The sequence below is a fragment of the Serinus canaria genome, chromosome 15 (genome assembly GCF_022539315.1).
Source record: "Serinus canaria isolate serCan28SL12 chromosome 15, serCan2020, whole genome shotgun sequence".
NCBI classification, from domain to species: Eukaryota; Metazoa; Chordata; class Aves; order Passeriformes; family Fringillidae; genus Serinus; species Serinus canaria.
In genome coordinates this window covers 3,035,284-3,057,719 of record NC_066329.1, presented here as the reverse complement: position 1 = coordinate 3,057,719, position 22,436 = coordinate 3,035,284, and the positions used below count along the sequence as shown (strand labels likewise).

Genomic DNA, 22,436 nt, shown 5'->3' with positions numbered 1-22,436 from the left:
AATGGAACAGCAGCCCTGACAAATAACCCCTTTTATAGACCTGATGCAGCTGCTTTGTAGCTACAGTTCTGGATATAAAACTCCCCTATGAGAACAAAACCCAAGTGAAAACAAATGGGACTTCCTGTGAAGCTGTGTCAGCCACCCTGTCATATCTTCCTTGGTGGCTGAGAATGGTCAGGGCTGTCCTGCTCAATTGTGCCCAGGCCTCCTGTTGAAGCCTCTTAAATTACACTCTTGTAAGTGCAGACAGAAATTTGCAACATGTCAGTAGAGACCAGCCTTGAATTCCCAGTGAAGAAAATGCTGCTGAAACTTCCCACCACTTCCATTGCCTTCAGCTCAAATCCCAAGGTGCTTCTGTTCCCTGTCACAAGCAATTCCAATTAGGGACCAGAGCCCTCTCCTATTGGAGAGGCCCCAGCTCAGCTTTACCAAGGGCTGACCTGGTAAATGCTTTATGACTTTGGTCTTAATCCCACGTTCAACAAATGTTTGCAGCAAAATTCATGTGAATTCCTGTTGTTAGATCAATTTGTCAGTATGGACAAATTGCTGGAGGGGTTAATTGTGAACCTTTCTAATATAATTAATTATTGATTAGTGTTTGATAGGCTGAGGTTCAAAAAAGAAAGTAGAGAACATTATGAAGAAAACAAAAAGGGTTGGTGTCTTTTATCACAGGAAAATCTTGGTAATTTGGGCAATAACTCCTAGTGGAGAATTCCACACTTCCTAACTTTTCTTCTCCATTTTTCTGCTTGTGACTTGCAATATAGATGTGAAAGTGTTACCAAATAACTTTTCAGGAGAAACTGACCCAGAGTAAGGAAGGAAAAGAGCTCTGGGGTGCTGAAGGTCTCATGTAATCGTGTACCTTTTACATCCAGACAACAATAGAGGGCAATAGATCTCTAGAAAAGATCGCGGCTGCAGAAGGGTTTCCAGTCGATCACGGTGATGGCGATTTCGGCAGCTCTTTGCACGGCCTCGCTGGGATCATCCAGACACCGCTGAAAGGTGTCCCTGTGCTCCAGCAGAGTCTGGCGGCCCTCTGGCAGCTCAGCCAGCAGGGTGAGGGCTTTGATTGCATTCAAACGCGCTTTGCTGGTTTCCTCAGCAACCAGCGTCAGTAAAGGTGGAATGGCTGCAGCACCCATGGCTGAGGATCTCCCTGTAGGGAAATAAAGTGGCTTTGAAATGTGTAATGACATCTAATCATCATCCTCTTGGACTGACACGTTCCATGCCCTGCCTGGCTGCAGCTCTGAGCAGCCCAGGAGGTGCAGTGCACAGAGGTAGAACATGCTCTTCTTTCAGAGACCAAGGTTGGCTCCCAGCCGTTTATTTTTAAGGAAAAAGATCTTTCATGGTTCACTTTATCGGTCTTGCACATTAGTATTTCATTTGCAACAAATTATCCAAAAATACATGAGGCACTAAATGATAGAATATGTTTTGGAGGGGGGTGAGGAGTGGAATTTGTTAGATGCCCTTAAGAACATCCTCCAGTCTTTCGTTTCTAAAAACACTTCAAAGACCGAGATCCACTCCTGAGTTGTCTTTGGAAGCCCGAGGAGGGTTTGCAGAGGAGGACTGGAACACAACTGCTGTTATTGAGTCTTTTATGTCTAATTACTCATTCATCACCCTGGAAATTTAGCAGTTAGTATTTTCTGTGTCATGTAAGTTACTTGGGAGTGCTACAGACCTTATTAATATTCACTGCTCTCCCAGCTGTGAGAGAGGAGCTGTCTCTTAATCCCAGAGTGTTTCCAGAGAGCAGTGCTCCTCTGCTGAGCACTGGTGGTTCAGTGCAGCTCCAGGTTTCTGGATCTCTGTGTGGTCTGGACTTGAGTGGAAAATGTTCCCCCTCTGGAGGGAAATGATGCAGGTGAGGTAGATAAATAACTTCTTGACCTACTTGAGGGAATGAAATGTGAAATATCCTGTCCCCCCCAGGCACTGTGACGAAGCAGCAATAGTTGCTAAAGACAGTGATAAGGAAATGTCCCAGTCTTAATATTTTGACTGGCATTAACATTGTCAGAAACTGAGGACTTGGGGAGTAGAGGGGGCAAATGGTTTTTACTAAGTTGCCCTAGAATTGGATTTCCAGGAGGTACCCCAGCAGAATTGCCTCTGTCTCTCACCCTGAGGTGTAACAAGAGCAAACATCAGCGCTCCCGTAGAGTTCACTTGGACTTCGGGCTGCGCCTCCTCCAGCAGGCTCAGCAGCACAGGAATCACCTCCTCCTCGCACACGGCGATTTTCCCCTCGGCATGAGAGCTGTGCAGAGTAGGTGGGGAAAGTGAGTGAGTGCCTGAGCCGTGCCTGCTGCCCGTGCCGCCCCCTCGGCCTCTGGGCACGCCTGGAGGCGCAGCCCTGTCCCGGTGCCACCAGCACTGTCACAGCTGCTGGGCCCCCTGGGGGGACTGTCCTGCCCCGAGGCACCGAGGGGTGGCTGTGCCCGTGGCTGCCGAATCCACCTGCTGACACAGGCCTGAGACACCACACCGACCTGCCTGGATGAGCTTCACAATGTTCTAGGTTATTTTTAGGTGATATCTGGATTTTTTTAAAAAGCTTTCTATGGTACACTGGGCACTGATGGGCAGCTGCATGTACCAGGATGTAGGATTAAGGGTGTTGCTGGTCCTAATTGCAATGGAGTTACAAACCTGGCTGGTGAAGCCTCTAGAGATTTAAAAACCTGCTAAATCAGAGGGCTAAAATGAATTCTTCTCCCACATCACTTTTCTCTTTTTTTCCAGCCTCTAATGAGAAGAATATTTAATGTGGCCCAGCCATTGCAGTGTCCTAGAACGTAGCTCATGCCCATATTTCAGTTGCATTTTTTCTTTCTTTCTGGGGCTCATGTTAATGATACTCTTTTCCTCTAATAACTCTCTTTATTATAGGGCATGAGGAAATGTGTAGTGCCAGTTGATATGTAAACTGCATCAACTGCAGACCTTTTTAAATTAGACATTTGTTGAACACTTATTATATTTTCTGATTGCAATACAGTGGACTTCAGTTATTCCTTTCATCCATTCTCTGATACACACATTTAATATAGAGATTGCTTTTTCTGATCCATCACTGATGTATGTGGCAACCTGTGGCAGAAAACTATTTCTGTCTTCAATCACAGTGAAAGTTTCTAAGGATCTCTAATTTTCTGAGAGAGAGCACTTTTCCAAAAAACAAAAGGGAGATTCTCCCTACCTCCATAGTGGTCAGAATCCTGTTTCTACAAGATTTTTCCTGTAAGAATTTTTTCTTAGCAGTGCTGTACCAAGAAAAAAATCCTGATTCCACTGCCAATACTGAAAACAAACAGAAGGAGAAGGAATGACTGATCAGCATCTGCTTTCTTCAGTGATTTCTAGCAGTTAGGAATTTTTTAAGCCCCATGTGTCTCATTTTGTTTTTGAATGCACCCATGTGTGCATTCAGGCTGATAGTGCTTTACATGTGAAATGTGGCAGCTTCAGTGTGTAGTGGAGCACAGCTGTAAATGAATGGCATTTATTTACTCCTGGAATTAGTTGTGAATTTATTCCTGAAAGAATTAGTTCTTTCTTGGACTTAAGCATTAGAGATGTTTCTTTACCTGATTTCTAAGAGGACCCAGGCTGCTTTGCTCCTGATGGCTGTGGATGGGTGTGAGAGCTTTTCCTTCAGCACAGCAACAGCACCAGCTGCCAGGGCTTCAGAAACCTCCACACGGAGGCAGTTGGAGAGTGTACCAAGGATCAGCTCCTGGATCTCATCCAACTCTGTCTTCAACTTCAGGACCAGGGGGGGAATCAAACCAGCCTGCAGAACACCACCAGCCCCTGCAGAGGGGACAGGAAGGAATGTAGGTGAGAGCTGAGTGCAGTTACCTGCACCTGGAATTTCTTCAGAGGATCAAAACACATGTGGGAACTCATTTCCTTAGACAGAAGTGGAATTGAGAGATGGAAACTACTCCAACACTCCCCTGTTTATAAATGTCATCTCAGCATTGCTTCTTTGGGAAGCTTCTCCAAAACTCCTCTAAAGAAATCAATACCAAGTAATAACCAACATGACAACCAACTTTGATGTTCCCAGTTTTTCTGTAATATTTCTCCCAAAATTATCCTTGCAAGGAAAATATAGGAAATATATATGCATTACAAAGTCACCTTCTATGCAGCCTTTCTAACTGTTCTCAACATGAACAGATGCCAAGAGAGACAGAGATGTTGGCCTTTAGAGCTCATTCTTTTATTCTCCATGGTGGTTTCTGGTGGGGGGAAGTCAAGATTTTGGGAACTGTCAGCTTCCTCACACATTTCTTTGTAGTAGTTCTGTCAAGGCAAAAATTTAAATTCTGAACTTTCCAGCAGTCAGTACTCCTGCACTGGCTCCTAAAATATAACATCAAAGGCAGAGAGATCATAACTTGCCCAGCAAGTGATGTCTTTGCTATGAGCAAGAGGCTGATTTGTACCATTTCTCACCCTTTACTAAGTCAACACTGCAACAGCAATGCCAGGGGAAAGCAGAATGTACTGTCCACGAGTAACTATGTGAAAACAAAATTCTCCAGCTTGTCTTGTTGCTAAGACTGATTCTTTGGTTGCTATGAGAAATGTGGCTCCTTTCAAAGTGATTCATATGTGGTTAGATAAGGAAGTTTTGTGGATAAGAGTCATCAAGGTATTTTCAAATCTTCACAGCAGAGACAAGTGGGAAAGACATTTTAATGACCCTTGGTAGTGCATAAGAGAAATCCCTCACCTTGATAATTGGGTGAAAACCAGGATTCTAACCTAGAGTTATTCTGTTGTACATATTTCTGAGGCTTTGCAAATACTGAATAACTTCTTATGGTACTGACTGGTTAGGATCCACGCTATACAGCCAAGAAATGCCTTGGGGTGATATTACAGCTTTACTACCTGTGCTACATTTGGAGGTCAGTTTCTGTGAGAATTCAAATAAATAAGGAAAACCAGTTCCAAGACAATTCACACTGAAAGCTAACAGCATTTTACAAACAAGGATTTCTCCTTGTGCCAGAAAGGCAAAGCAGGAAAGGAAAGTGGAATAATGTTCTTTGAAGCTGTGGCTCTGTGTGTCACTACACAGGGGAGTTGCTGCTTTCACTGTGAAAAAAACCCAACCAACCCTATATTGTTCCCTGGAGGAACAAAAGAAATTTGTCAAAGAGTAACTCCAGCCCTTGAAATTTGTCAAAGAGTAACTCCAGCCATTTATACTGTTCCTGCAGAAGGATGTGATAAAGGACACCTGCACTATTGCTCTGCAAAGGGCTCTGTTGGAGGGTCCCTTGGGAAGGAGGCCCAGCTTGTCCATGACCAGCACCAACCCTCTTGACAAGGATTGCTGGAGTTTGGCTGGTACATTGTAGGTATAGAAAGGTTTTGGCAGGTTAGACAGCAGCAGGGATAAGTCTGGGAATTCTCCACGCCTCATGGAATGCCAGGCAGTAGGGAACCCACCAGTGAACTGCTCCCAAGGAAGCAAACTAAAGCAGTTCAATCATATCCAGAATTCCTTTAGCTACACTTCCCAAAAGTTTTTTGAAATGGCCTGTGAAATACAAGATTTTTCAAAGGCAACTTTTAAAGCTCCTTCCAAAGTTTTTCATGAAAACAAACTGTATGGCCTGAGTGCATGGAATTGGGATCCCCAGATTGCTCACAGTCACCACCACAGTCACAGGCACTTCTAAATTCTGGGTGGAAATCAGTACAGAATGTCACTTTGGGAGGTACAGTTTCAGAGGAAGAGCAATAAATCAGATGTGACAGCCTGAGGCTCACACTGCCTGTCACAAGCACCTGTGTGTAGCTTTAACTCACATGGATCCCAGTGTTCCTTGGGGCAGTCATAAGCAAACCCTTTCTGCACAGTGCAGACACACTCTGGTTTGAGCCCAGAGAAACCTTGATTTAACTTAACTTTCCATCTGTCTGTAACAACTGCTGCTGTAGCATTCCCTCTGCCTCCCTCGTGCTGGGAGCTGTGCTTGGCTCTTGCCTGGTTTTTGTCCTTCCTTTCAAACACTTACCAGCCATTTTTTAACCCATCGTGTTAAGTTTTATTTTCACTTTGCTGCAATTCCCTCTTTTTCAGGACTTCCTTGCTAAGTTTCTCAATTCTCTTGATCATTTCATCATCATACAGCCAGGAATTATAACCAGCATTCACGTTTCACTTCTTTCTGTCTGGGTGTTTCAATTATCTTTAATGTATTCCACCAATACATTCATGCAGCCAGGGCTGCTTTCACTTGCCTTTGGCTTTATTCCTTCCAGTTAATGTTTATTGACTTTCTTTGCCTCAGTCATCCTTCATTCATTGCACTTCATGTCTTCTTTTGCTGCTGGCCTTTACTGTGGCACTGCAGTCCTGGGTGTGAAACCCCACAAAGCCACTTTGGGTCTGTGTCCATCAGCTGCTGAGGTACTGTACAGTGTTGTCTAGAACAGCTTTGATTTTGTACAGCCATTAACCAGTATTTATTCTGGGGCTACTGGTGCTCATTTTGTGTGCACACTTGGGATGTTCTAATGCTTTTTATAAATTGATTTTGTTTTTCCAGGCTGGGTCTCTCTACCAGGAGCTTTCTTGTCTACTGTTTTTGTCAAGCTGTCTGAGCTCAAATGCTGTTGTGCTATGAGAGGGAGCTTCCCAGATATAAATATAGAAATCAAGATGAATTGTTTGACCTTGTCAAAAGTCTCAGTGTGGTGAAGAGAAAGAGGGTGGAGAGGAAAGGCCATCAACAACAACAAAAAGAGACTACCTAACACTGAGACTGAAATTTCCATGTGGAAATTAGTCATGATTTTCCCAGGGGACCCACAGGTTGAAAGGTCTAAGGAGGGAAAAGGGAGGAGGCAAAATCAGTGGCAAGTTGTCTGGGAGTCACTTGTAAATGAGAGAGGTCTCAGATCCTTGGATCTTATTGCGTGAGCAATGGGAGGCGAAGGTAAGCTGGAGTTTTGAGTAGTCCTGTACTGAAAAATACAGTGGCATCCTCAGGATATTGACTTTTTCATTAAAATACTGCCCCTTCAAAAGGGTTTTGTCTATTGCAGAGAGTGTTCTAGATACCCTGGGCTCAGTGAAGTAATTGGGAAAAATGTTTTCAAAATGCAAATAGTTGCATTTGCAGCTGCATAGTTAGCGTCACTATTGATCTGTTTTTCTGAGAACTTGTAATCTTCCCTTGGGCTGCTTTTTATCTCAGCACTCATCTCTTCCTTCTCATAACTGTCTGGCCACTGTCATCCTCCCTTTCCTGATTTTTTTTCAAATAGGCCCAAAGAGGAGTTGCCATTTATTCTGTTCTCTGAGTATGGCTGCAGGGCATGTAAACAAGTTAAATTTAGTAGAAGATGAAGGACTTATTTACAGCACATAAGAATGGTGTTTTGTTTTTGTTTTCAATTACATAAATCAAATCACATTGCAAATCCTTTTCCTTGAAAATGTTGGTTTTCAACTCAGAATGGTCTGGTCTGAAGCATGTGCCTCATGCATGGCCACAAAGTGATGATTGGTGTAATAGAACACAGAAAAATAATATGGTAACACAGATTCTCTGGAATATGAATCTCTGTTGGCACCTTTGATGTGTCTCTGCAATGGTCACACAAGTATTTGAAATGCTCAGTAAAGGCATTTGTGCTTAGGAAGGGGCACCCAGGAAAAGCAAAGCAGAGCTATGGGAAGGGAATCTGCTGCCTGGCACCACAGCCAGCTGGCACAGCCCTGGGGGAGCTCACTGACTGAGGAGCCAAGAGATCCTGCCTAAACTCCCAGAGCAGCAGCTCTCTCACTTGCCCTGCAATAGTTTATCAGCATTTCAGAGGGAAGAAAGGGTTTATTACCCCTGTGAGTGCCACCATTTATCACAGACACTGGCTAACACTGCTGGGTGATGCTTCCCTTGGTGCCAAGAGTGACACTTTGAGTGACAAGCTGAGCACAGGGGATGCTGCCCCTGCACACCTTCCTTAATGACTCCTTGTTCACTACTGTTTAAATGGAAAAAATATAATTTATTCTGGGAAAATCTCTGAGTCACCTGTCACATGAGCACAGTTTATGAACCTTGTAGTAGCTTATTTAATGTTAAGATTCAGCATTTTGATTCTCAGTGCTCCCAGCAATAAGGCTGTGTCAGGGAGCAGATTGAATATAATACTAGGAATACTATAAAATATAATACTAGGAATACTATAAAACTGGGCTGAGCTTTCTGGTTTGGAGCAGGAGGCAGACCACATCCAATGAACTACAGCTCACCTGCTAGAACCCATCAGCTTCACCAAGACTCCTACCTGAAGAGGATAATTCTCTTGACCTCCTTGAAAATCAGAATATTTTGCTCTTCTTTGCAAGAACAGGTCTCTGTCTCTCCATGACAATTTAACAGGAACAAACAGCAGAGTCCCAAAGGATGGCAGTGCCTAGAGACTGAGGCCATCTCTTATCTGAAAGGACTGGGGGGTGGGAAGTCTCTGTTTACATGAACTGAAGAACTACTGGGATATTAAGAGAACTGAGGAAAACACTGCAGAGATTGGATCAGACTAGAAATAGTAAACAATTCTGTATCAAATAATTTCAAATGGAAGCATTGGCTGGAGGCATTTATCTTATAAGAGCCCTAGGGATTCACCAGGTACAGAATCACAACCTCAACAGCAGTGTCTGCCAGATCTTCATTAAAAATACAAGAGCTTTATAAAACTTTATAAGCTTTATAAAAGTATTATGTGATCTGCTTTTGAAGCCAATGAGAATTTTTCCAATACTGAGGATTTTAGGATGCTGTCTGAATAAAAGATATGACAGAAATTAAGGTCATAAAAATATTAAAAAGTCAGCAGTACCCTGCAGGAGCACATAATGTGACTGCCTCTGGGATGATTTAAAAACCCCAAATGTTTCCAGCATTAACAAGGAACAGGAAAGATTGGACTGATAAACAAGAGGTTCCTAAGCCTCAGTAAAGAATGAAAGAGATTCCTGCATATCTTGTTTTTGTTTTTAGAAACTTTGTTTTGAGTGTGTGCAATTGTAATATCAAAGCACCGCTGAAAAAAATGAACATAGAAACTACACCTGATATATCTGCATTAGCTACTCTGGTATAATTTAGAAATCCAAGAAACAGGTTACTTAAAAAAAATTGTCATTTTGATAGTAACTAGGACTGCCTGTGACCACCTGCTTGAAAGGAATGGATTTAATTATTTAAATAATTCATTGCCAATGAAAAGAGGAATAGTATCTAAATAATTAAAAAATTTTAGTCTGCAGAATGTATTCTATCATATCTCTAAAAACTCTGAGAATGAATTAGATAGAATAGACTTGTGTTTCACATAGAAATTATCCAAAATGAGAAATAAAGCCTGGGTTCTGTTTTTGTACAAGAACCAGCTACAGTCCAAGATCAATAACTGACCAAGACCAGCCCCCTCATTCTGACTGAGGCAGTGTCAGATCCTTCAGTAGGAAATCCCCCCAAACAAAGATGGAAATAATGAAAGGTGTTCTCTGTTGTGACAGTGCATAACCCAGCAACCCTGGACTGCTGCTCATTCATGTGCAATCTGAAGGCAGTGTCCACAGGGAAAGCAACTTTTCCTTCTTTTGCTGAAACTATAGTGACTTGTTATCATATACAAGAAAGCAAACAATCAAAATGAAGGTGAAATTATTTTTTGCCTAGCTCAAGTTGTTGGTAGTCTGCCTGTAAGCTGAGGATAAGCTGTGCTATCTTTTGCAGGGGTTTTATTTAGCCCTTTGGAATTCCAGGTGCTTGCACCTCCCTCTAAAGTAAATTTCTCTAAGTTTTCTGAATTTGTAACTTCCTATAGACACCCTCACAGTCATCATATGTACCCAAACTGTGAATGTACACACACACAGCATGCATGTCACTGATCTTCCATGCAGATTGATCCCAGAAATTGGGACATTGCTTGGATTTTATTTCCCTGACAAAATATTGTTATAATTTTCTAAAAATAATAAAAATCAAAGAAAAAATTTGTAAAAATTCACCCAGAGGGTTGGAGGTTTTTTCCTTGCTCTTTTAGATGAAGAAGGAAATGTCACCCTGAAATTTATTAATTTCCTCTACAGGGAAGACTTTGCCAAAGTGCATGGAGGAAGGAAAACAATCTGACATGTGCACTACTCGTGCCAAAGTCCTCAGATCAATAAGTGTAGAGAAAATTAAAGCCTTAAGATAACTGCTCCCAAAAAGCTGAGCCTCAGCCACTGAGGCTATCCCATTTCAGATTTTCCAAGTCAGAATTTGTCCTTGTTTTCTGCTGGTCAGTGATGGACACAAGTAGTTCTAAGATGAATTAAGAGGGAGCAGTGCAGCCTTTGACCATAAAAGCCTCTTGAATTCTCCCTTCCACAAGTACCCACTGGGTCATACAGCGTTCACAGGAGGCAGTGGATTTACTGTGCCTGACAGAAAACATTCTGAAGAGAACCTGGGCTGGCACATCCACAAACACTGACTTAAATCTTGGACTTTGTACTTTATACCAAGCACGTACATCAAGTGTTTCCAGTTCCTGTAGCAAGCTTCAGTCACAGAAAAATTGATGCTGTAAGGTGAACATGACATTATCAATTTGACAAACATTCATATGGTTATTACTTCCATTGTGGCAATTTTTAGAGATTCCTGTGGAGAAAGGTCTGCCTTGTCACAGGGGTTTGTAAAGATGTGTGAGAGCTCATTTCCTCCAGAGATTATTGTCTGGCTGGCTGGGGAGGAGGGAGGCAAACGTTTGTTTCAGGCAAGTCAGTTGAACATCTGAGAAACAACTCAGAGCCAGTTTACTAACGAAAAGATATTTTAAGTCCAACTGTCTTACAAGCTTCTAATGTGAGAGCAATGCAGAATTGCAAGTTTTTAGAACTTCTGCTGAGAAAATAGGTTGAAAGAAAAATAAATCTTTTCTCTTTTGGGGCAGAGTGCCAAATAATTAAAGTAAAATGAATGAAGTTCTAAAAGAAGTTTTCTCAACTATCTTAAATTTCTATACCTGGAAGTTATACCTCTGCAACTGGAATTCTGCATTACAAAATGGCATTACACAGCCAAGTGACCATTAGAACATCTTGGTTATCTTTAAGGTTCACCTTCTGTAACCAGTGAATTAACCCCACAAATGCTCAGGCATTAAAGAACAGATTTTTCAGTTTTGTTCCTTAGGAGAAATATGTCATTAAGGTGGTGAAAGTATTCTCTGAACTTCCATAGTACAATTCAATGGCAATCCATCAGAAACAGAGGTATATGAATGAGAATGTTTCCTACAGAGATTTGATTATAATACTGCCAAACATTAAAAATGAGAGGCTTAAAGCAACCAAATATCTAAAATTAATAATGTGTCAGATTCTGAAGAATTTTGTCCTGAAAATTAACATAAACTTGCTTTGAAGATATGAATCATTGCACAGACTGAAAACTGAACAGACTGAAAGACTGCAAATAGTGGTCAAAGAAAACAGGAAGAAATTAATGGGAATATAAATTCAGTCTAGTTGTGGAAGCATTTCTTTTTTACATTTTCTCCACTGTTAGAAGGGGAGGAGATATGTGTTATGTGTTATATGATATGTTATGTTATTTCAAAAATTACCTGATAGACATTTCAAAGAAGAAGGAACTGGAGAAATTGTAGTGCTGACAAATCCAGTGCTTCTGTTTGCTGGTCAGGCCTGCTGGCAAAGCTGCAACAAGACAAATTTATCCTACAGTTCACACTGCTTCCACTGATGCCAAGTGAGCACAACTGACTGGTGAGAACTGATAAAACCTCCTGAAAAGAAGAATACAGTACTACACGTGGGTGAAGTCCTTTTCTGCTTCAGATGCTCTGGCTTGGCAATTTTGTTTGAAATGAGAGCAGAAGAAACACATCTTGATTGGAACCACAGGCCCAGATGGCTGCACAACATGAGTGGAGCTGGGTGGAAGAGCAGATTGAGCCTCCCCTCTCCACTCAGACTGCTTCTTGCAGATTTCATGTTTTCCATGGGAAGCCATGTTCTTAAGGCAAACTGCTTCCTGTACTCAATGAGAATTGCATTCTGTCCAGACTGAGGCTCTACCACAGTGCTTCCCAGTGTCTTTTAGCCTACATTTTATTTCAAGCAGTGAAAAATTCAAAACCCCTAATTGAATACAAGCCTACCAAAGTGTGGGCTGCTTTGAGGATGATTTGTTTTTTAAAGTACCTCCCCAGTAAATGTTGGGCACAACAGCAAAATGAAGCTGTTACTTAACTTGCACTAAAATATTAGGTCTAGCTTCTGTAAACATGCCAGATTAAGCACAGACACTTCAACAGTACTACTTATGTGTTATCTATTAGAACATTATATACAGAGGATTCAAACCACTGTTAAACAGAAACAGAGAACACACTTTGTGTCGAGTTTGTACTTTCTATAAGTGGGCTGGTACATAGATGGGAAACTCTCAGAGTTTATGTAGATGCAAAACCACCTGTGGTCTCATGCTGAGTAAATGAACAATTGTCTAAACCAATTACTTAGTCCTGACTGCAATATTACAAATTTTTTAAGAACTGGACTGGCATTTGAAGTCCCCATAGTAAAGCTACCTGGATGTTCCCAGCTCTTCTTCCATAGCTTCCCAGAATTACCTTTGTGTCCTTAAAAAAATTGTTCCCATTTTTATTTTTTTAACTACCAAATAATTTCTGTGTATCAGACACAAGGAGGTTATAGAACACATAAATAACAGTGCCTGATGAAATTGTAGTTATATCTTGTGATTCTTACATGCAGTGGAATTACCATGCTTAAAGGACACAAGAAAATGTGAAGTCCAATTAGAACATTTTTTCCAAGTATCTATTAAATGATATATAATCTTTCTGAGGGCCCAGTTTGGTACTTCTTCATCTGGTAAGAACATAAGTGGCAAAACTAAATATATTTGAAATTAATATATATACTTTTGTTTGTTTATTACAAAAAATTTTAAACCCCCACTAAACACCTACTGATGTCCTCAAGTGGGAGAGACCTACTTTCAAGCCACTCTTCAGTGAATATTTATTTACTCTTATGAAGTGCAAAACTTCCAACCAGGAAGATTGCAGGAGGGAAGAGGGGACCCCAAGAATAACCAACAACCTGTTGCTCAGACCACCTTAACAGAAGATCTGAAGCTGGTACAATTTGTTTTAAAAGCTTTGGTTTCAAAAAATTCCTGGCACTCTTTAATTGCATCTCCTGGTGTAATTCACAAAGATTTCTGTATTTTGATCTCAAGTGATTTTTTCTGTTCAACTTTCACAGATCCTTTGTTTATACTTTACTAAGTGATCCCCAATTTGGGTTAATGTTTGAAGGGTTTTGTTTTGGTTTTTCCCCCATTCCTTTGCCCTTGATAGTGAAAAATGAACACTAATTCACTTTTTTTTTAATAACATAATAATGTAGCCTTGAAGGACAGGCTCTTTACAAAGAATTGTCCTTTATCTTGTTTCACAGTGTCACTGTAGCTTTCTGCCCATGGAGGCTCTGAAGGAATAGGAGTGCATGGATCCATCCCAAAGCTTAGGATAAGCAAGGACTGCTGTGGAAAGTTTCCTGCACAGGAAAGCCAAGGTATTTTCCAGGGCTCTGGGAGATCCAGCCGCTGGATTTAGTGTTTGTTTTTCTCAGCTTGGCTTCAGTTGCAACTGCTGATGCAGCAGCTGAAACAATGAGCTGCACACACAGTAGGTACATAATAGAACTGTGAAGGGAGGGATGTAAAGCACTCAACATTTTCAGGGTTTGGTTGTTGTTTTCTTTTAAGAAGTTTTTTTTTATTGATTGTGATGTTAGATGCAATGCATTGTCTGGGTTCACATTCTCAAATGGCTCTCACGATTTGCTCTCATAGGAAGAGTAAACTGCTGATATTAAGCAAAATCCTCAGTTACCTGAAGGGTGAGAGAAGATAAAAGGGTGAAATCCTGGTAGAAAGTGAATTTTCATCCTAAATGATGAGGCCAAATGAGGTCAGGCTGATACCACCTGATAGAAGGTGCATTCATGATTTTTTCCCCACTATCTCACAGTCACTGATGCAAAGCAACAATACATCAGATAGATATAAATATCAGATCCCAATCATCTGTACATGATGCTATTTTAAACTCTTCCACGTGAGAAAAATGGTTAAAAATAAAAATACAGCCCTTTTATTCTTCTTTAAATGTTCTGTTCAGTTCTTCATGCTGAGAGAATCACAGACCTGTCTATAAATATCTAACCCAGATCTACAATTGCTTGTTAAAAAGAGAGTGTTTGGTAGAAGATTGAATGAAATACAAAATTTCTTCTATTATATTTTTATTAGAGACCAGATGTGGCCTCTCAATTTGCCCTCTATCATTTGGAGATGTACATTCACCAAGAACATTGCATGTGTGCATATAAATATTTTCATGTTGTCATGGTACAATAAAGGGTAATTGATTAGAAAATCCCTATGGGATTTTCCACTTAAGAGCACATTTTTGGTTTAGCACTATTGTCTTCAAAATAAACATGTATGAATGCATCTATTTTGATTGATCCAGCAGAAAGCAGCAGTAAACAGGCAAGGCTTTGCCTTTTGGTTAATGAATAGCACAGGCAAGCTGAGTGAAATTGGTGTAGCCAATGAGCCCAGGAGGTCGTGTCTGGGATGCTGCACCTCAGCAGTCAAACACTGCTCCCTCCAAACTCAAGCCTGCTCTGGTGGGGCAAAAATGGTGACTTGACTGACATGAGGAAATGGAAATCCAGTCAGATTGCACAGGTCCCTAAAATTACTCTTTGTATTTCCACACAAATGATTCACTTTCTATAGTTATTTCTGTGCATTCAGTCTATCTGTTTACAGAGCACAACATTCAGAGTCCTGGGCTAAGGACCTGGATTTCTGTGCTGTTTGACTTTGGCATTTAATCACCTGTCCAGGCTATTTGGAGACTTATTTCTCTTTAAATTCCTGTGGGAGCTTAACTACAGGTAATGCAATCAATACACGCTGAAAGGCCCTAATTGAGGATTTCTGGATGCAGGACCAGCAAAACTGAAGAAAACTTAGACATATCTGCTGAGGCATTTTTCAGACAAGTTTTTAACTCTGCCATTAATCAACAGAAAGCTCCCATATGATGGTGTTGAAATAATAGCTCCTAAACTTCTCAGACCTGTCCCGTTACTCAGGTACTGCATGTTTGTAACTCCTTCACTGCCAACATTTGATCTATGCTCTGGTGCCTCCCCCAAAGCTGGAGGAAAGCAGGTGCTCTGTTCTAGCAGTGGAAAGTGCCTAAAGCTGCTCTCTGTGTAGACAGCATGTGAACGATGATCGTCCTAGCCAGGGTGATGGTGGCTGGTGCTTTATTTCTGCCACAGTTGGTTAGTGTGTGCAAGGTGCCTTTTCTCACATATCAGTACTATGCTAAAGATACATGTAATGTGACAGTTTCTATAGTAACTACTTGTTCTTTCTGGAATTGCAGATTAAACCTGTACACCTTGTTATTGTTCTTTTATCCTATTATCTAGACTACTCAGTTACCACAGATACTTTTTTTTTATTCTATTCCCTTGCCAACATAACTATATCAGGGATTTATGCATTTGCAACTAAAGAGTATACATGAAAAACAAAACACTTAAAAGTTTTAAATTGCCCACTATCTGATCTTCTAAATGCACTGAGATGTTTGTGCATGTATGTTGAAAGCTAAAATTTCAAAATAAGACCGCAGAAATATTTTTATTAAAGCAGGTCAAAATTATGATTTGAGTATTCTTGTTTTGCTGGGAGAACAATGCAAGTTATGTGTATGACATTTATTTTCTAGCAAATTTTACTGGAACAAATTTGCCAGTCTAGATGTGCTGGCAAACTCTTCTAATGTGAACGACACCTAATATTCCTTATTATAGGAAATTTTCTTCAAGATGGTTTACTGATTTTTACATGGAATTATTTCATTATTATAATTCATCAATGCTACAGCTCTGCTGATAGTATCAGTACTGGAAGTGATATCATTTACAGGAATCAGACGCTTTCTGCTTTGTATTATGTGAACCTTATTGTGGGAAAAAATGCCTGCATCCCGTCTGTGTGTGAGAGTCTGTTGCTATCTCCAGCAGAAGTGTATCAGTTACAAATCAAGCTTATAAAATTAGCAGTGTAGGGAGAAATCAGCTACTTGATCAGGACTGCAGATTCAACAGTGCAACTAGTATTGTAGCCAAAAGGAAAAAGACACTAAGAAAAATGTAAAATATGAATCGGGTAAATCCATTAATGAGATAAAAAGAAAACGATACTCATCGTTAATTTAAAAAGAGCTGTAGTAAAATACACATACACAAATGTAAAAGGCAGAAGGGGAAAATCAGAAAAAAAATCTACGCCCAGTACTGAGAGCAGCTGAGTGACGGTAAAAGCGGAAAGCAAACAGTAGATAAATTCCGTGTAACTAAAGAAACTGTTTTTTCTCCCTTTACCCTTGACCGTATCCTTCCAACATGTATGTGACTGGTTCTCCCTAACACACGCACTGTGAAATCGATCCTAGAACTCCTGGCGCTGCCAGAGCCGGGCACTGCCGCGCTGCAGCGAACATGGACCCGCGGAGCGGCCCCGGGTGCGGATGCAGTTGTGCAGAGGCAGAGCCCGCGGCACGTCTGAACCCGCACATTATGTAACGCGCGAGTGCAGCGGAGCGTACGAGCCGGGAAGGAGCCACAAACCCCTCGCCAACACCCAGCTCCTTCTGCGCCGCGCCGGGGCGGGGGCTGCGGGGGCTGCGGGCCCGGCCGCCCCCCGGGCGGGAGCCGGAGCGGAGCCGGAGCCGGAGCCGGAGCGGAGCCGCCCGCCGGCCGCGCCGCCGCCCCGCCCGCGGTACCCCCGCCGTTGGCGTGGAAACGGGCTGGCGGCTCCGGCTCCTCCTCCAGCGCCAGCCCCGCGCTCCCCCTGCCCGGCTCCCCGGCGAGAGCGCGGAGCACCTCCCTGTCTCCCGCGGGGGGCCGCCGGACAAGTGCTCCCACGGCCGCCTTTAGAACAGCCCGGGTTTTTACGGTTGTGTTTTCTAGGGAGAAGATGGGAAAGGGCAGGTTCCTGCTCCTGCTGGGGCTGCGGGGCTAGTCCCTGCAGTCGTGGTGTGTCTGCTCGGCAAATCACAGATGCTGATGTGAAAAAGGGCCAAAGCAGAGGAGAGGCGTCAGTGGATGCGAGCGTTTGTACTGATGGATTGAGGAGGTGGAGGCTGCCTGCCTGGTGCTGGAGAGGTGAGTGCAATATTCCGCATTTCCTTCTCTCTTAAATCAGTTCAGTGAGGAACATTTCCAAAATAAAAAAAAAGCACTTCTATAGCAAGAAGGAAAAGATGTCATTATGAAACAATAAGCTATGCTTCTGCTGGATAAAAAAAAATATGAGTGTCACTGTGAGGTAGGAACATTTCGCTGTGTGTAGACAAAAAATAGTAAGGGGAGGCAGGCTGCTGATACAGTGAAAATGACCTTCTCAAGGGATACCGGCCTTCTATTAGCTACTGCTTCAGCTTGGGCCCTTCTTCTAAAAATTAAGTGGTCTCCCTTTCCTAGCCTGAATTGTAACCCATTAATAGCCAATACCTGAGCCTTAAAAAGATCTGTTGTGTTCCCTTAATGATTCGGAAAGATAATTCATTAGATTCTGCCTGTTGGGAGAAGAACCTCCACGCTATGTAGCACCTCCTCCCAGGGAAATGCAGCCTGGATAACATTCTACCAGAAAAGACTCCTGCTGCCAAATTTCTGTAATAAGTCCTCCTGGTAGCAGTCTCATGTGCTCATTGGAAGGATGTGTGGCTCTGCAGAGCCTGGATGCGTTCCCTCTCTGTGTGTGCCCAAGCATGTGAAGGAATGAGGAGGGTTCATATTAATCTGCACCTGTGGACGGCTCCCATCTGCACTTGTGAACCACAAGTTTTTTGGTATCTTTGCATTTGCATTTGCTTTTTGGGTGAGTGCTTCATACACAAAACCTCCAAGCCTTCAATGTTAGCTGAGAGAGCTGCAGACAAATAGATGTCAGTTTAATTTCTGCTCACAGAACTGATCTGATCTGCTTTTGGCTGTTTCACTGTAGAAGCCGTTTAACGTGTGTTCTTGCAGTGTTTATTCTGCAAGATACTGACCTATCTCAACATTTTCCTGGGAAGATTTGAGAAAAAAATCACTAGATTTCCCCCCAGCATTTCTTTATATTTGTTTATATCCATTTTCTGATAGCCTCACACCCACAAATTGATTTTTATTTGGGCTCAGTGTTTCGCGCCATTGTGGGTCACACCCTTCGGGTGGCCATCAACATCTCATCTATAAAGGTTACAACAGCAGGTCAGGTGCTGTGAGTACCTACTTGTGGATCACAAAGGGCCAAAAAATGAGTGTGTATTTTGGACCTAGGGGAAATTTTGTCTGACTTTATGGATATAGACGTTGGAAGTCCGAGCTGATGCCTTAGGTGCTGTTATAGGCAGAAATCCTCACTTTTCTTCAACAGGCACAGATTTGACAGCTGAGCAGACACAGCTCTGCAGAACAGAGAGGGTTTTGCCATTAACGTGGCTGTCTCCATCAAATCATTTGTTTGGAAGCTATCATGCAAAAAGCACAGATCCCTGCCCTTGGATTAAGGACATTATCAGACGAGAGGCCTATGTGTACAGAAGGATGAAGATCCAGTCTTCAAGAAGCCTGTGGCAGGTGTAATCAAAAGAAAACCTCTTAGTTAGAAGGCATATATAGGAGAAAAACTTATCTTTTGCTACCAAAGCACTGATTGCATTTTCAGAGAAGAAACCCCTTCTGTGTACATATGCATGCTTATAAGGAAGAAAAGCTGATTAATTCTGTGCAAGGCATGGAAATTTCACTCTGACAATGGACCTTACAGAGAGGAATAAACTCTGCATGCTACATAAAGAATGCTACACCTCTGGCTGAGATTATGTGCTTGTCACTCCACAGGCCACTGGTGAGAAGAGTTGAGTAAGTACTACTTACAAAATTCAAGGTACTACCTTGAATTTTGTAAGCCTCCAGAACAGTTTCACGTTTCAGTTGCAGACCTTGGTTTTGAATTTAGTGTTGATAATCTAAAAATAACCAGCCAGGTAGCTCTGAAGGACTGAAGTGAAAGTGTTCTGGTTGTCTCAGTTCTGACTATGCACTGATGGAACAAGGTATGTTAAATTTTAAGAAGTGTAGATAGAAATTTGTCCCTTCTTAAGCAATCTACTTGCTAAGCAGTGGGGAAGGGGATAAGGATAACAGAAAATTCAGTAGGTAATAAAAGCTCAAATCCTTCAATGGTGAAGTCAGCTCTTCCTCTCCAGCTTAAGCAGATAAGGATTTTGACAGCAGCCTTGCTTGATACACAGGGGTGAGGCAATACATGGAAATGATGCTTTTTTCTCTCTCCCCCTCCATGAATTAAAGAAAAATACTTTCAATTCCTTTGGGTTAAATCACAGTAATCCCACTTATTTCAGAAGAGATTCTTCAGATTTATGTAACTGAAAATGAGAGTTGAATCTGGCTATTTCTGCTAAAGTTTTGGCCCTGGAAGTTTTGTCATTTCAGTTGGAGAGAGCCCAGCACACACAGTTTCACTGATCAGGTTCTCCCTTGCCTTTAGGAACAGCAACGTTGATCAGTTTTGTAGTTGTGTGCTGGGCTCTCTCCATTTCAGTTGGAGAGAGCCCAGCACACACAGTTTCACTGATCAGGTTCTCCCTTGCCTTTAGGAACAGCAACGTTGATCAGTTTTGTAGTTGTGTGCTGGGCTCTCTCCATTTCAGTTGGAGAGAGCCCAGCACACACAGTTTCACTGATCAGGTTCTCCCTTGCCTTTGGGAACAGCAACGTTGATCAGTTTTGTAGTTGGTTTCAGTGAGGTCGCAGGCTCAATGACAAATTCAGTAAACTAATACATAAAGTCTCAGTTATTTGAATCATGTTTTTTACTGAGAAAGTGGGAGTGTTATTCCCATGTTAAGGCTGACAGTACCCACTGTCAGCAGTAATAGTTTCTACACAAGCAATCAACTATTTTCTTTTTTTTAAGAGAAAACTTATTCAAAGGCCCTTAAAAATCATAATCTTGGCCTATGTGCATAAAATCATATTTATACTTACAGAGAAGAATTGTCCTATTTTTATTTAAAAAGAAGGCTAAATTTTGTTCTTTGTGATCTCCAAAGTATCCAGAATTAATCCACATCCATTACTAGTTACAACAGATTCCCTTCACTTACTTAAGAGGATAATATGATTTATATTTTGTGTGTTATATTCAGAGTTCACATTTTTATTAAACTTTCTAGAATTCAAGAATGGTGATTAGGAAGTCCAAATATCAATTATTACATTGATGACAGAATAATCCCAAGAAAAACTATACTGTTCCAAAGCAACCAAAATCGGTTATCTTTGCAAAGTTCCCTGGCAATTTAAGGTATGTGGAATAGACAAGATGACAGAGAAGGGCTAAATACAGTTTGAGTAATTCTGTTATTGAATCAGGAGTTGATACATATTAGCAATTTAAGTTGTTTTAGCTTTCAAGTGGAATCAAGGACAGAATTTAGGCCTTGACATGAAGGCTACAGAGAAAATACTCTTCTCTGAACTCTTGCGTTTCCTTACACTGAAGGGCACTGGTGGAGTTGGATGGAAGGAACAGATCGGCGATGGGGCCATTTCTTCCATCCCAGACTTCAAACATTGGTTACTACTAAATACATTTAAACTCACAACTAACAAAACACATGGCAAAAATTCAGAAGACAACAGTTCTATATGTTTGAGGTTTTTTTTACTTCTTCAGCTCAGAGCATTTTCTGTGGTTCAGCAGAAGCTTGACTCTCCTCAGAATCCCATTTTATTATTTGGTATTGGACACCCAGGGAATCATTAGGGAACACGGTTTTACCCAACAAACCCTATTTGCCTTTTGTTTCCTCTTTAAGCCCCTTATACCAGAGAGTTGTTTCTTCCCAGGATTCCTAAGCCATCACATCAAAAAGACAAATGTGATAACACTTCCACATGATTCTACATTGCAGAAATAACCTGTTGGATTACCAGTCAACACCTTGGCCAACAGAAAAACTTAAAGAGGCAAATCCAAAAATTCTTTGTTTTGCTCACACACATCAAAAATAATGACTGGAAAGTAAATAATAATTTCAAAGGAACTACAATTGGCTAATCTGTTATTTTTACAGTGGATTTATGAAAGAGTAATTGCCCGGACTTGGCAGTTGGAAGGAATTATACTCATCACTTTCAGACGTCCATAAAAAGGACATGTACATACAGAGTAGTTGTTGAGGCTTCCCTTTAAGCTGATGGAAGAAAGAGAGATTTCTCCATTGGAGTTACCTAGACTAGTTTCTGACTACCATGTTAGTGTGAGATTGAGCTGACCTCTGGAAATGACAGCTCCCCTCCACTGCCTCTGAGGGAAGCACTGAGTGAGTAGCTCTGAGATAGCCACCTACATGCAGATGCTAAATCTGCACAGATGAATCCCACTCTTACTGTCTATAATGTAATGTTTAACCAAGCTTTACTAGTTAATTATGAAGATATTTTCATGGTTCACCATAAACATTTTAAGTCATAATGCAGTTGCCATTCCCTCCCTACCTGCCCTGTTTCCTTGATAGTGACTGGCCTGGCACGGGCTTCCTCCTCGGAGTATCTCCACAACGGTTTGGTCACGGCACTGGAAAGGCTTCACTGGAACAGCGCAGCAATCCTAATCTTTTATCAGTTTTTCCTGGTGATCCAGGCAGTATTCTAGCACACATTCCCAGTGTGTTTCTACTGATTTTCTGTGCCTGCTTTCTGTATTTTCAAACCTACCCAGACAATGTGGAATAAGCACCTTTATCTTCATAAACCGCACAAATGCAAACACAATTAGGCAGCATAGCAAGTGTTGATGTACAAATAGAGTTGACACAGTTGTGTTGTGGAAGGAAACAACACAGTGGAGCTGAATTGATTACAATTCAGTGTCATGGCACAGTAACAAAAGCCCAGCTGGGTGTTTAGCTCTGAGAGGGCTTGCTGTTCAGAGGGGGCATGCACCTGGTTATTATATTCCTTCCTTTAAAAGAGAAAAGTGTGTATGGTTCAAAAGGATACTTACCTACCAGCTACGGGAACATCTTTCTGAAGATAATACGATTTGAGCTATTAGGTTGGATTTTTCAAGTAGAGAGTTTTGTCTCTGAATATTACCAGCTCAAGTAATATAATACAAATACTGGAATGTGTTAAC

The 22,436-nt window shown here is 41.6% G+C and overlaps 2 protein-coding genes across 2 annotated transcripts in view; one reads left to right on the top strand and one right to left on the bottom strand.

The window, feature by feature from the left end:
• Window positions 1–914: 914 nt before the first annotated feature.
• The window catches only part of RSPH14 (radial spoke head 14 homolog), a 71,493-nt gene continuing 49,971 nt past the window's right edge, over window positions 915–22,436 (bottom strand). Inside the window, exons 4-6 of the mRNA XM_009092546.4 lie at window positions 3,621–3,846; window positions 2,154–2,290; window positions 915–1,174 (exon numbers count right to left, since the gene is read on the bottom strand). Coding sequence (XP_009090794.1) covers window positions 915–1,174; window positions 2,154–2,290; window positions 3,621–3,846 — 623 coding nt within the window. The remainder of the gene's footprint in view (window positions 1,175–2,153; window positions 2,291–3,620; window positions 3,847–22,436) is intronic.
• The window catches only part of GNAZ (G protein subunit alpha z), a 49,955-nt gene continuing 44,632 nt past the window's right edge, over window positions 17,114–22,436 (top strand). Inside the window, exon 1 of the mRNA XM_009092259.4 lies at window positions 17,114–17,383. The gene's annotated coding sequence lies outside the window, so the exon portion shown is untranslated. The remainder of the gene's footprint in view (window positions 17,384–22,436) is intronic.